At 36.1% G+C, this 15,856-nt stretch overlaps 1 protein-coding gene across 5 annotated transcripts in view; it reads right to left on the reverse strand.

The window, feature by feature from the left end:
* Nucleotides 1–1,583: 1,583 nt before the first annotated feature.
* The window catches only part of ZDHHC21 (zinc finger DHHC-type palmitoyltransferase 21), a 37,735-nt gene continuing 23,462 nt past the window's right edge, over nt 1,584–15,856 (reverse strand). For all 5 annotated transcript variants that reach the window (XM_061353837.1, XM_061353836.1, XM_061353834.1 and 2 more), the window contains 2 exons: nt 3,891–3,934; nt 1,584–3,362 (listed from right to left, as the gene is read on the reverse strand). In XM_061353837.1, coding sequence (XP_061209821.1) covers nt 3,230–3,362; nt 3,891–3,934 — 177 coding nt within the window. In that variant the 3' untranslated portion in view covers nt 1,584–3,229. The remainder of the gene's footprint in view (nt 3,363–3,890; nt 3,935–15,856) is intronic.

Below are 15,856 nucleotides of genomic sequence, written 5' to 3' on the forward strand. Positions count from 1 at the left end.
AGTGTAAACCACCACTCTTCACAATCTCACCTCATTTGGTATAATCTGGTCATGAATCAGAACAATCCTTTTGGCCCCACCTTCATTTTCTCTGTGATTCCATGAACATTCCACTCACATTAGCCAATTTTAGATTCAAACCAAGGTGAAAGCTGCCTAGTTCAAAATCTATCCTACCACTTGCTTCTTTGACTGTTTCTTACTTGTGAATCCTCCTCAAGACTGAGAATGACTGCATATCTCAGGTACTCTACCATTTGTTCAATGGAACTTGTCCTTGAAACCAACAGATCAGAGGGTGGGTTGGTAAAAGTTATTTAATGCACAATCTTTTATTTTAGACATCAAGATTTTCCAGATGAAAACTCAACTCTCGGGTATTATAATGAGACAGTGAGGTAGCATTGTTTGGTCCTACCAGGAGCTACCCCATACTGCAAATAAATCAGTTATTTTCCAGTGTTTTCAGGTTGTTTTCCATTAGTGTTTTGAGATCTCTTTGTACCCCTCAGAATATAAAATATGAAGTTCACATCTACTATTAACTGTGCTCATTAAAGCATGCGTAGCTTTGATATTACATTAGGACGAAACACGAGTAACAATGACAAGCACTAATTAGTCCTCAGAATGTAATTTCTACTAAAAAAAAAGAAAAAAATCATGAAGGAGAGCCAGAGGAAATAAGTGGGATTTCAAAGTAAAGATTCAAAGGATTTCAAACTAGATCATAAAAGTCTACCTGATCATTTCCTACTGGAATAACTCTTCCTGATAATCAGTTTCAGAAACATTAATAAACCAATAACATGATAAAGTAATTTTTTTTTAAATATTTTTATTACTTTTACACTTTCGGAGGCCTGTTATTCAAAGATGTAACTCACTGCCTCCTAAAAATGAAGCCTCTTCAAAATCTCCCTTCTCCCCTGCACATACTCAGAAATGGGGTAAAAAAAATGACGCAGTTGCCTCAATTGCATTGCATACTGATTCCCAATGAAAGGATTAATAGCATAGTCAAAAAAAAAAAAAAAAACACAAATAAAAACCCCACCAAACCAAAACCAAAAAAACATTTACATCAAAAATCCAACAATCCGACAACATTTGAGAAACTGTCTATCTGTGAAATCACTATTTTCATTTGACAATCGGGCCGGGTTTTCATGTGCATGATTTAGTTAAATGTATGGCTGATACTTCAGTCTCAAGGCTTTTCTTTCTATCACTCCAGCAAGCGCCTTATCACTCAAGAGATGATGATTTGTGGTTATAGTGGGTCGTTCCTCAGGGCGGCCAACAGAGGGAGCCAGGGGAGCGAAGGAGGACGGGCTGCCAGGTAAACCGCGAACGTCTGTGCGTCGTTTTTGGTACCCGTGCTCCACAGTGCCGGCAGACAACTGCTTTTATTTCCTTGTGTGTTTCACGAAGACTGAACTAGTGAAATTCCAGGGGGGGAACAAACAAACAAACAAACAAACACAAAAACCCCACAAACAAACAAAAAAAAAGGGGGGGGGGGGTAACCAAACCAACCAAACAAAAAAATACCCGAGAGAATACTGCCATTACTTTATAACGTGTATGCACATTCTTTTTAATTCCAAGCACTGCTCCAGCCTTTTCATCCACTTTCCTCAAGCTTCAAGTGATTTTTTAGATGTACCTTTTATAATTTTCAACAGATCATTAAAATCTGTTAATTCAATAAAGGGACACCCAACACTGGCAGTGGCTATGTTTAGGACTTCCAAAGAGCTGATGTAAAAAAACATTATAAATAAAACTCACGACAAATCTAGCCCTTCTTTTTCAATGAACTGTTCATAAACAAGCTATTCTCTCCAAACTCAACCTACCTATATCACATCCTGATTTTTTGTCCTTCATTACCCTGTTGCATGACTGTCATTTAAGGTGGATCCTAGTCCTGTTAGACAACACAGTAAGCAGCATAACTGAACAAAAATTCACACCAAAGCTGTGAATTTCTGAAAAAATTCACAGAACTTTCAAACATCATGTCCTGCTGGTATATGTACAGATCCAGAAGGGCAGAATAAATTACACAATTTTTCCAGATACAGCAAAGCTGATCCAGTACTTTGGAAATCATCATTTTACCAGATGTAACCTTAAGGATGCTTTCTTCGGTTAACTACTTCTGCACTTAAAGGGCCCAGAACAAGCTGTCTACATTGACATAGTAACCTATTATATCAGTTAATGTACTTCACTATTCATGTTAGTATCAAATATCCGATGTATAAATATTTTAAAATATTTTCACATATATTTCCAATATACAAACACAGACCAATTCCAGCTAATCATAACTAACGTAAATATAAAATTTATAACTTTATTAACAATATACTCTTTTTTATGGTACATCATGCAAACTAATTAAATCCACATTTTTAGAAAAGTAATCATTTGAGGTTTTGCACCATACAACTTCTTTATTGAATTATTGCAAAGAAATCCTTGTGATATATGGAAAACATGCTTTCTATCTGCATACTTTACCCTGGAACATATCATCTCCTTTGATGACATAAAGACATGAAAATTTTTCACTATAATCATATTTATGCAGAAAGATAACTGTAACATTTGATTTCTCTATTTAAACACATACATTGACACGTATTTTTACAAATGTCTCTGGGGAAGGCTTTGGAAGAAGTCTGCATCAGTTTTAAATGTTACCTTTTATAGTGCAGTGCCACAGGATTACTATTGCATATCATAAATAAATGGCAGTGTTAGCAAATTTTAAATACATATAGCAGAAAAAAGATGTAAATATTATCAAGACAGATCTACAGATAAAAATTCAAGGCCAAGTAAGACACTTAGTGGGAAAGCTAACAATCAATGTAAACTTCAGTGTTTTCTACCAAAATAAAAAAAAAAAACAATATGAAACAAAGAGAGTAAGACTGCATTCCAGTCATTTGGTTTTCGTATTAACCTCAAATACAAAAGAAATCCCCTTGGAAAGCTAATTTGGAAGTAAATACGCCTAAAATGAAACATACAACTTGTATTAATCTCAGAACAGAATCAAGACCACCATTAAAATAAAGACTGGAGCACACTGTTGTGTCTACGATTGGTGGGTGGATTTTAATTGACTTGAAGACTGTCATAGTCCTATTATCATAAAACCTGTAATGCACTTCCAGCATGGAGGACCCATCTGTGCCCACCATCCATCTGTTTAGACATGATTGGCAAAGTGGTAGGGAACGCGCAGTGGTTGCCTGTGCCTGAAAGGGATAAACCACAGGATCTTCCAGTGCGTGCCAAAAACTTCTGAGAAGGTCTGCTGCCATGGCTTTCGGGGCCTCGATCTACAGAAGACAGCATTATTAGTGAAAGACAGCACGCCCACAGTGCACTTCAGTCAGCTAGAACAATGCAGGTTGGCTGGGGATCCAGTACTGGACTCTGATGAATTGTGTCCCAGCATCATAAATGCAGCTTTTCTTTCATTATGGCAGACAGCTGAGACTTAACTTTGGAGAACAGAAACTATCTGTGTCGTCAATCAACCGAAGGCAACTGTTGAAGCAGAGTAGGACCTCTGAATCAATTAAATGTATGTCAAGACACAGCAGAAAGTGTCTTTTGATCTTTACTGCTGAAAGAAAATATAGTTCCACTGGCTTTGGAATGGGACTAATGTGAAGCTACTTTGTGTACAACAAATATTAAAAGATTAGTGAAGTGCTGCTAGAGATAGGAAGTACAGAGCACACCACCACACAAAAATAATCTTAACAAAGTCCCTGCAATTCCTTTTCTCTTTCACACAGTTTAAACCCCAACTACTCCTTTAGCTTTTCAGCAAATAAACGCAGAAATTTTATAGTACTTACATGTCTTCACAACAGTTTGACATTTTTTCTATACTTGTCGTGTCCTGTGGAAGAAAACACAATTAAAAAGTATTTATTTACAATTATTAACTGTTAAAATGTCATTCTGAAAGCAACTAGGTTACGTATTACTCACACACCAGATTAGTTTTAAATAGGTGTGAGATCATACATGCAAATTTACTCTGTTAAATGTTTTTCACAAACACAATATGAAACTACTGTGTGGTTTTACTGTGACAGTACATAGCACAGAATGTCAACAAAAATGTACAGCATTATTACATTCAACATTTACTCAGATATTACAATTAATGGGACATTTAGATGTAATGTGTGTAAGATAGACTCTTGACATACTTTTCACAAGCACTGATTCCAGACATGGAGTAGTCCACTGAGATAACCACAGAAAAATTTAGTAAAAAGCACCTGTTAACAGATGTGGCATTTTTGAAAAGCAGGAGCTATGAAGAAGTTTTAAAATAGTGATTTTTATGAGTATTCCAATGCAAACAGCACCACTAGGAATATACCATCAGTTTCCGCAGTCACTACAGGCAATTGCCAAATACAAAAATTATTCTCTTAAAATGTAACAAAAACTAAATATGCAGAGTGAATGCATCCCTGAAGCAAACAGTAAATTAAATTCATACTTTTCTGATTATCAGTCACAAAGTTTTATAATTTAAAAAAAATTAAGCTTAGATCACCCCCAAATACAGCTTTTAAAACTACCAACAATAGTACTTTTTCTCACTTTTGCACTACACAATTAACAAAAAAGCCAGTTTTGGTTGTTGTTTTTTTTTTTTTTTTGTTAAATTCCAGCATTATTAGGATTTTCAATGCACATTCATAGCTCATTCTGTTCCAAAATCCCTCATGAGGTCCAAAATTCAATAACCGAAATATTTCTCATGGTTCCATCTCTTTTTTACAGCAGCTTGACATTTCCCTTTACTGTTCATTGATTTAGGCATGCACATAATGCACCTGTCAGATTACACTAGCATCTGAATGAAACCAAGAACTAGTCTCCATTGTCCCAGCTATACAAACACACAAGGGCTGTGGTTTAATTAGGCTGCAACTTCATTGTCATCTGGAAACCAAGAACTAGCAATAAAACCATACTGTGTTCCTTGATTGTTCCTGCCATCAGTGCGTCCAATTCAGAGCAGGCACTGCTGGGATTCTGCCACCATCTTTCATAAAGCTTTGAAGAGGAAGGGTGAAATATGAGTGGGAATAAAATGAAGAAGCTTCACCAGATACAGGTGGCCTCAACTTCCCTTGTCAACTTTTGTCTTTCTAAATCTGCTTCCCAGCTCTGATGAGTTTTGGAAGAGGATCCTTTACCATATGCTAAATGGCAAAAAATCTTAATTGTGCTCATGATCTACCTAGCTGAATTCCAGATGCTCTATGGCAAACGAGAAGTTCCCTCTTCTCACGTATACCTGTGCATCGTGGTGACAATGCACAGGTTTTTCCCTGTTAGTGTAGAGAAGGCACGCTCACAGCAGACTACATAAACTGTTCTGGCCCATGATTAGTCAGATTTGAACAACCGCTCCATAGTGAGAGAGGATAAGACTGGAGACAGAAGAATGTAAATACTGTCTGTTGTTTTGATTCCCGCAGATAAACTCCTTCTTTCCACTGTATGGGCTTGCCTAGCATACCCCTCCTCACCTGAGGAGACTGAGCTCTCCTTGGCTAAGGGAACAGCCAAGGGATATTCTACTTCCTTGGGCTGGCTGTTTTCCTAACTCCTGCCAGAACAAATACCACCTTTTCTGACCACAGAAATCCTCACACAGCTTTCTGAATAAAAAGGACTAAGTAAACACAGGTATTGCTTCCACAACATTTCAGTGAGGCTACAGTATCATCTTCATGAGATGCACCTTCTGTAACTGCAGAAATATCTCAGCTCTACAAACTATCATCGCTATCAACGCAAAGGTGTCTAACTGTTACTAGAAAATAAAATTAACTTTGGTCTGTTTGAAACCAATGATTGCTAAAATGTTTGTACAACAGCAACATGCTAGTCCAGACTATAATTGATTTCTAGCTGTCAAAGATTTATGCTATCATTTCACTAAAGGAACCCTAAAGTAGCTTTGGGTTCAGAAGTAACACAATAAAACAACACCTTAAATCTGGCTTTTTGCCATGTTTCTTCACACTGTTTATTCATGAACATATTCATACAGCTCTTTAAATAATATATTTGAGATTTTTTTAAGAATTCCCAGGTTGAGAACTGGGGATTGTAATTCTTTTTAATTGTTATCATGGCATGTTATCATGACCTGGAAGATGCTCATGAAGGTTTCTCCCCCTCAAAATGTAACCCATTAAATTAATGATCTAAGTGAAAGCACCAAAACAGGAAGTGCGGAACATGACTGAAGAAAAGACTGTCAAGCTTTCACACTTTTAAAACACACTAGGGATATGGAAGTTGGATAGGAAGTCAAAGGAAATCCTTCCTTCTTTCCTTCTCTCCCTCCTTCCCTCTTCCCCTTTCCCAACATCTACTTTAGAATACTTTAAAGGAATTAGGACTGAGCAGTAAACCCTTTGATTCTGGGATACTTTTTCAGAATTAACAAAAACTTTATAGCCACATTTTAAAAGCTGTGAACTATGGCTGTGAATCAAATTCCCCTAACAGCTTCCCTCTGCCAACACTGCTGCCAAATAGTTGGGGTCATTTGAAATGTACTTGCATTTGAGAGTGAACTAATTTACCTTTTCATATGAAAGTGAAACTTCACGGCACCCCAAGAAACTTGGTAGCCCCTCTAGAGACAAGAAAGGATGGAAAGGGAGAGGACCCCAGTTGAGTTTCGGCCTGTTATTTAAGGCTTTCTTCTCAGACAGACAATTTCTATTTCTTTCAGAGACTGGAGGATTAGAATAATCTTATCACTCTTCTGAATGACAAGGTGTTCCTCTGTTCATTAACATATCTCACAGTGGCTTTCAACCAGAATACCACCTCTCTTAATTATGCATTTGATGTATACCCTGGTTTTGTTACATCAGTGTTACAGCCTAAGAGGCTTTGGCTGTCTGCATCTACTATCATCTTGGATTACTATTATCACAAATAGAACTCTGCTAAGATTCCCTCCCTGTTCCCTTACACTGATGTTAAAAATCTTTTGGAGAACTAGCAATCATCTGAAAGTTTAAAATAAACTGCTATGAGCAAACATGGCATATCTATTGAGTCTAGTAACCTCTATCTCCACAAAATAAAATTCACCATAAAATTCACAATCGCATACAAGAAAAAACTGACTAACCCATAATTGATTAATTTCACATGACGGGTCATGCGGACCCCTGGAGTGATCATCCAGACTGGAAACAACTATTATTCCTGCACCTAGTTATTCAGATATGTACCTACTGATAAGCATCTTAAAGCAACCAGGAAAAACAAAACTGTACCTTTGTGAGAAAGGCAAAAGAAATTGAAGGAATTAAACATAGCAATAATTAAAACCACATCACTTCAAAACAAGAGGAAAAGGGTATAGGTTTCTGATTCTGCTGAGGGAATGAAGAGTGGCTTTTTGCTTTGAAAACACTGCAAGTCTGCAACAGCAGCTTGTTTAAGGCACAACAGCTAAGATGAGGAATGGAAAGAACTATGTAAGAACACTGACTGCATTCTGCAGGCTAACTTAAGATTCATTTGCAAATAAATGCACCTGCATTCGCTAAAAAGAGGAATATATTTTTCGTAACTATATTTTGAATTAGCATAACCAACTGCTTGAAAAAACAGGCTTTTTATAAGGATCACATGCACTGTTTAACAAGCTGTGCCATAGGATGGGATTCATCATGAACTAATTTATCATAGAGGAAGCACATGGAAAAATATTTTCCTCTTATTGATTCATGGTCTCCAAAGGAGAAGCTATGATTTGTACCTCACAGGACTAACTCCTAAGCACGCAGCCACAATCTTGGGTTTTTCTTCTGTGTTTGCTTAAAGTGACATGTAATCAGTACAGCTCTATTTAATACTTCCAATAGAAGAATGTAAGCATTGTGCCACACTTTCTTAATATAGTATTTTCAAATACTTAGTATATAAGAATCAGCAGGAAAATATGATAAAGTGGAAAGAGGAGAAAAACATACTAACAAAATACTCAAAACTTGCAAGCCTTTCTGGATTTGCAGCCATTGCTTCTACGCTTAAGTGCAAGACAACATATCATCTAGCTGAATAATAAGTTTTTTCATTCCTTCTACCTAACATCCTTTAGTTGTATGTAAATGACAGGTGATCAACTGAAGAATATAAAAATACTGAAAAACACATAGAAAGCATACTTCCTATTTCAGAAATTTTCCCTTTTGACATTAATTACTTTTGGATTTCCACTTTGTCATCTTTTAGCACTGTTTCCTTATATCTAGACAGCTCATATAATTTTATCAATTACAATTATGTTCAGCCTGAAAATTACCAGTTCAGTTTTAACCTTAAGTCCCTAAATCAGAGAATTGTGTGCAAAATAAAAAAGCTAAACTATATTATTTCTAGGAATACTTCCACACTCCTCTGTGCTCTGATGTATGTAGTTGAACAGATTTCCAATGTATTGATCAGGTACTAGAAAATGATTCAAAGAAAACCTCTGATAGTAAATTAGGAACACACCTACAAACAGATCTCTTTTCTTTGTTCTATTTCAAATCCTTAGTGTGTCATGTGCAGACAGCTGCATGACAGCAAGGCATGTGACAAAAGATACTATTTTCCTTGATACTTAAAAATATCTTCTTAGCACAAAAATATTAAAGGAAAAAAAATACTTAGGAAGGCTAGGTGTTGACCTTCCTCACACAGAAGCCATTTTAATGGTCTGATGTCTAAAATGAGACAAGCAACTTTTAAAGAAAATGTAATCAGCACTCAGAACACTCAAATGTTATTATAGTTACTTATTTTCAATTGGTTAAAGGTACTTCCTTTACTATTTAGAAAAATAAGTAAATATACTAAATATTTATTTATAATAAATGTATAAAATAACTAGAATAGTAAAAGGACTTCCTCCTTGAATGATGATCACAGGATATTTTTTGCATTATATTTTGGTTCTCTGCACAATATAAAGTGTCTTTGATTAAATTTTCTAATGTATGTTTTTCCTTAATGATATTGTAAAAAATTAATTTCAATAAAAGCATTCCCACTTTACCTAAAACCATGTAATATTTTAAAAAATGCAGGTGAGATCTTTTGCCACTCGGTGTGCCTTACACTTGAATTTATCCTTAAATTTTAAATAGCTCAGGAAAGAGGTTTTGAAATTTACTAAAATTGTACTTTAACAGTAAATATGTGTTTAAGACTGTCAGAATACATTTAATGAAATGTTAAACAAATTGCTATTCTGATTGTGAAGAATAAGGTAAACATACGAAAGACTTCACACAGTTAAAAAAATCCCATCGAAAGACCAGGACATCACTAATTCCTGACAATTTACAGGACTTTATGGAGTCTTCTAATAAAAGTTTTACCTACAGGTGGATTACAGGTAGAGACAGGAAATGGGGAAGGGATAATAATGGGGAAGACACAGACAGGCAACATTAACATGAACTTATTTTCTGTTACATCTCTAATTTCAAATTACTAATTGCGTTTGAGGTTTACATACCTTTTGTTCTCCATCTACAATTACTTTATATCTTACACTTAATTATAACCAGGTAAGGAATACGTTTGTCTCCAATCCTAATTTCTTCTGTGTTAAACTTAATTATAAGGATTAATAATTCCTTGATTACATTTCTGCCATGTTTGAAAAAAACAGAAAAAAACCTTAGAATTTCACTAATCAAAATAGCATTTAATAGATTATCTGATTAAAGATATGATTATGAATAAGTTTAATTATAAGATACTTGAGAAACAAAAAAGCATTTTAGCACAACTAGATCACTTGTGCACTCTATATTAAAACAGCAATGGATCAACACTATGAAATATTCAAGGAATTAAAAAGCCTTTGAGCTTATGACTAACTGCAGTTAATTTTTCATTATTTTGCATTTCAACCTTTGTAAGAGTTTATCTGACTGATTATACAAAGAATTTTAATTTTTTCACTGGCATTTTTATTCTTTGCACTTCATTTTTGCACTATACTATTAAAGTAAATGATACTCCTAAAGAAAATTAATGGCTTGAAAATATTCTTTTGTAACAATTATATGTCCAATTTCCATCCTTAAAAATTTCCTTAAAGGACTTTTTGTTCTTTTGAGAACAAGCTTTGATCAAAATGAATAATGCTCCTTATTACATGCTCACCGTAAGTATCAGTCACACTAAGTAAAATAGTTAATATATATGAATTAATAAGTTTAAAATATCAAATTGATGAATGGACCCCTCAGTGGATAAAGAACTGACTGGAAGGCCGCACACAAAGAGTTGTGGTCAATGGCTTAGTGTCAGACTAGAGACCAGTAACAAGTGGTGTCCCTCAGGGATCGGTGTTGGGACCAGTCTTGTTTAACACCTTTGTTGCTGACATGGACAGTGGGATCGAGTGCGCCCTCAGCAAGTTTGCCAATGACACCAAGCTGTGTGGTTCGGTTGATACGCTGGAGGGAAGGAATGCCATCCAGAGGGACCTTGACTTGCTTGTGAGGTGGGCTGATGCCAACCTGATGAAGTTTAACCATGCCAAGTGCAAGGTCCTACACCTGGGTCGGAGCAATCCCAGGCACAGCTACAGGTTGGGCAGACAAGAGATTCAGAGCAGCCCTGCGGAGAAGGACTTGGGGGTGTTGGTCGATGAGAAAATGAACATGAACTGGCTTCAGTGTGCGCTTGCAGCCCAGAAAGCCAACCGTATCCTGGGCTGCATCAAAAGAAGCGTGACCAGCAGGTCCAAGGAGGTGATCCTGCCCCTTTATTCTGCCCTCATGAGACCTCACTTGGAGTATTGTGTACAATTCTGGTGTCCTCAACATAAAAAGGACATGGAACTGTTGGAACAAGTCCAGAGGAGGGCCACGAGGACGATCAGGGGACTGGAGCACCTCCCGTATGAAGATCGGCTGAGAAAGTTGGGACTGTTCAGCTTATAGAAGAGAAGGCTGCGTGGAGACCTCATAGCAGCCTTCCAGTATCTGAAGGAGGCCTATAGGGATGATGGGGATGGAGTCTTCATTAGGGACTGTAGTGACGGGACAAGGGGTAATGGGTTCAAACTTAAACAGGGGAAGTTTAGATTGGATATAAGGAGGAAATTCTTTCCTGTTAGGGTGGTGAGGCACTGGAATAGGTTGCCCAAGGAGCTTGTGAATGCTCTGTCCCTGACAGTGTTCAAGACCAGGTTGGACAAAGCCTTGGGTGATATGGTTTAGAGCGAGGTGTCCCTGCCCATGGCAGGGGGGTTGGAACTTGATGATCTTTAGGTCCCTTCCAACCCTAACTATTCTATGATTCTATGTGGAAACGGATCTGTTTACCAGTATGATAAAAAATAGCTAGTGAAATATATTTGGTACTTGAAGGTGAAAAGGAGAAACACTGCAACAATAATAAAACATAGCATTCAACAAATACGAAGATTGTAAAATGCTTCTACGGGAAAAAAGTCTATGTGATAGGCATCATATTGTGCACAAGACAGACTGTTGAACACCAGCTGTTAAAATATGTTCCCTTACATCCTCCCCAAAGCAAATAACGGGAAATTTTTCTCTACCACATCCACACAGTAGTGATGCATCAGGATATTGGCATATCACTGTACACCATTCAAACAGTTAATTAACAGGAAACCCTGGTAGCATTAATTAAATTAATAAAGTCATTGTCCACTTAGTTTATAATAATGCATCCACTATCTTGTACAAAGACCACATGGTATCTATTAAATTTATAAAAGCCCATCCATTACATAGTTTGACCCAGAGAAACAAGTTAATTACTAAATAATTTTAATGAAAAGTTTTTCTCCGAAATACTAACCACAAAAATCACACAAAATCGTATTAGATAGACATAGTGGTAAAATGAAGACAATTTCTTTAATTCCATATAAATACTTTGTTTGAACATACGGAAAAATGAAAACACAAACTGGTTAGTGTTTGAAATAAAAAACAATCAAAGGTAATCCTTTAAAATTAGGGTTCAGATTAGTCTCTGCAAAGGATGCTGTTTAACTGAAACATCTGGTAGTGTTATGTTGAGAGACAGGCCTTTTTTAACTTTGGAAATGAGATTAGTAGATCAGTTATTTGTAAGTGTCTGAGTAATTTCTAATTATTTTATCTGGGTCACAGATAATCTGCTTTTACAGGGCTCCCACAATGACATCAGAGGATCACTGCTGAACTGATTATCCTGTTACCTTCCACCATCCATGGGAAGAGAGGATTTTCCTTTTGTACAGAGGAAGAGAAAGAAGTGGCTGATTGCTTCAGACAGGTGGCAGCCAACAAGATAAAGAATACAGATCTTGACAGGAAGAAAACTTCACATATGGAAAAGGTACCAGCCTTATAAAAGGTCAGCAAACTGAATGCTTCTTTGTAGCGTATGGTGCAATTTAAAATCTCACTAGAGATGAATAAATATCAAAATATCCAGAAAAGCCATTTTTAAAAAAGTGTGCCATATAATTTATTACTTGTTCTACAATAATGCCTTGTAGATCAAACATAACTGATATCAGAATCTTACTGTATAAATAGAAAAATTGGCTTTTACCATCATTTAACTGTTGAAGTGATGTGAAAGACATATAGAAGTACTTTCTTAAAGCAAAAATGGAGCATGAGCAGGAATAACAGAAGTGCCAGGGCTAGTCTTGAACTAACATACACACAAGCATCCTGACAGTTCCACCTTTTAAAAGCAGAATTGCAGTTCTTTACCTCCTGCAATCATAAACCAGAAGCGACCTGTCGTTGATAAAATATACTTTTGTTAAACCTGAATGAATAAATAGGCTAGTTATGCTTTGCTCTTTTTTCTTTTCTTTTCTTTTTTTTTTTTTAGGAAAATAAGCATCTATTACACACAAAAATGAGAGAAGACTTCTTAAAAACCATTATGTCAAGAAGATATGTCTTGGGAAAGAAAGTTTCTGCATAACATTTGATTAGCTTCCAATTAAAACTTTATTATTCGATATAGGTCTAACTACAGAAAAAAAAGTAATTGGAAATAAAATTGAGTAAGACAGGTATGACTAGGTACATAGACATGTCTCTTCTAGGTTAAGTGCACAATATTATTTTCTACATAAACTTTGCATTTGCCATTGCAATACAATATAATTAATAGCTATTTGCTCTTCTTGTACAAGAAAGTGGATGCCTTGGATTTTTTTTTTTTTTTGTTGTTGAAAATTTAAAAACTTTCTGAAACGCAACTATCCCAAGCAAAATTATAAATTAGCTATAAATAGTGAGTTTATTATTTATTACAACCCACCAAATAAAAAACCCCATCTCTTTACCTTCATGGAGTTTTTCTACACTAGGGCCATCTTGTTACCCTGTAGTGTTTGAAGCAAAAAAGGAATAACTGTTTGTGAGAGTACAAGCAGCTAGAAGTGAAGTAAGGGGTACTTTAATTAAATAAAAAAAAAAGAAAAAACACAAAAAACCCTGCAAAAATATGTTAGTAGGAGAACATTTAGTTTTTGTAGGGTGCAACTGACAAAAATATCTTTTGGGTGGGGATTTTTGGGTTTGGGTGTTTTTTTTTTGCGGGGGGGGGGGTGTTTGTTTTTTTGCTTTGGATTGTTGTTGCTTTCCTTGGTTTGGGGTTTTGGTTTTTTTTCACTTACTGGTATATGCTAAGCTTGCTTTTATTTGTTGAGCACTGTCATTAGAAAATATCATGCTACCTGGGAATGTGAGAATAGGGGTTCATTTCCATTTAAGGAATATAAAGTTAAAATTTTTCCTACAAGCCGTGGCAGGGAGTAGAAGACTGGTAAAACAAGCACCAAGTATGGAAGATAAGCAGGCCTTCAATATAAATACAGTATCATTTTGAAAATTACATTAGGCATTGCTTTCTTCGTGGGTGAAACTGTTTTCTTCTATACAGTTCTCTAGAAACATGAAAATTGTAAGTAAGAAGTTATTGTTATGCTGAGGTTTTAGGAGTATCTTCTTAGGATCCTACAGTTCCTAAATTAGGATCTTAAATTTCTCCCTATTTCAGAGACTTAGGAACCGGAAATAACTGAAGTACTTCTGTTTCCAAAGTATCCAAATAAAAGTTCCCCAAGAGCAATCTCAAGTACATGCTGGAAGAAGTGTTAAAATTCAGGATGACAATGAATCAAAACATAGCTTGGGAAAGCAACTGCAGAAGGAGGATGAAAAGAGGTGTATGCCCTTCTGCTAGAAGTGCATTTCACATATGCTAGTTTCGAGGGAGAAAGCACTAATCTCATATACAGAGGCTACCTCAGCTGCTCCCCTCTTCACTGGAACAATTCATGTCAAAAGTTCCTCTAAGGACAGTTTTTGCCAACCAGCTGCTCTCCTCTCATTGTAGGAAGTCACCTCCCTTGCTCTTTGGCTTCCTGCACCTCCAGATGAGCTATGAACAGCCTTATGCTAATGATACCCTAACAGTGATACCAAAGTAAGAGAGGTGGTAAATGCACTCAATTACTACATGTTAGGCAACTTGTTCTGTTAATCACTTTCTCAAGCAGTGAGTACAGTCCTAAGAACATTCTCTTTGCAAGGGCCAAATTTGAGTACAGAAGTTAAAAAGTTTTCACTTTTACCAGAAATCACATTTTTTACAAGCATCTTAGTATCTGTCAAACACACATGAAATAGGATAACAGCAGATTACATGCACCTTTTTCTTAACTTATACAGTAGATACTGTTATAACTTATGCAAGTCATGCAATTCATAGGCACAGAAATCAGCCAACTGCACAACATTGAATTTTGGAAAGTGTCAGCACACACAGCAGAACGTTTCACCTGTACTTCATAAGGTGCTGCTTTGCTCTCCTGTTTTAGCTACTCCCCTGCTCCAGAAAAGCACGCTGGAGTATATTCACTGTATCCTTTCTACTGTATGTTCAGTTGGGCAACATTTTTTTACTTTAGAAAAAATTCATGAAAGAGGAGAAAACACCAGTATTTCCCCTTAAAATCCTATAAACAACTTCTGCTCATTCTTATGTCTCATCAAGCTATCACATCAATTATAGTAAAGAGTAACTCTGCTTATAAAATGCTGTATACGCAGGTCACTTAATGCAAATTAATTCTATACATTCAACTTTATCTAATTTGCTACAGTAGAAAAATTATAAGCTTCCATAAATACAAAGAAACAGCACAAGTGCTGTGACTAGGGTAGGTATCACATTTCATATGCATGTTACATTCCAATCATTTACATTTCAGCAGAGCCATTTAGACGTGGAAATCAACCATAAACAACGAAGTGGGAAGCTACCATTCCAGGTCACAGTTACTTATTACTCATGATGCTAAAAGAAGACAAACAAGTCTGTGATTTCCTTATCCCAAGTTGCTTCTGTAAGACTGACAGTAAGTAGAGCACATTCTATATATGTACTGAAAGACCAAGAACTGGGGATTTTTTCTTAACATGCACATCCAATATTCCTGGGAAAAGTCAGCCTTAGCTTTATATTACTTAGCTGGAAAAGAAAGTATTGGCTTGGTTTTCAGAAATGTATATAATAACATCAAGCAGGTTTACCTTACAGGCAATTGGGATATTTTGCTACAAAAATGATCAAAGTTTCATAGGTCCTGAGTTTATTTTTATTTCCAGAAATACGATATTGGCAGCATTTGAAATATAGGTAAATAATGTTAAACCACTACAACCCTGAACTTGCTGGACCCATTTAGCAACAGTATGTATCA

The sequence above is a fragment of the Neopsephotus bourkii genome, unplaced genomic scaffold, assembly GCF_033783945.1.
Source record: "Neopsephotus bourkii isolate Nb327-2 ecotype Australia unplaced genomic scaffold, CSIRO-AGI_Nbou_v1 NB_704, whole genome shotgun sequence".
In the NCBI taxonomy this organism is placed as follows: Eukaryota; Metazoa; Chordata; class Aves; order Psittaciformes; family Psittacidae; genus Neopsephotus; species Neopsephotus bourkii.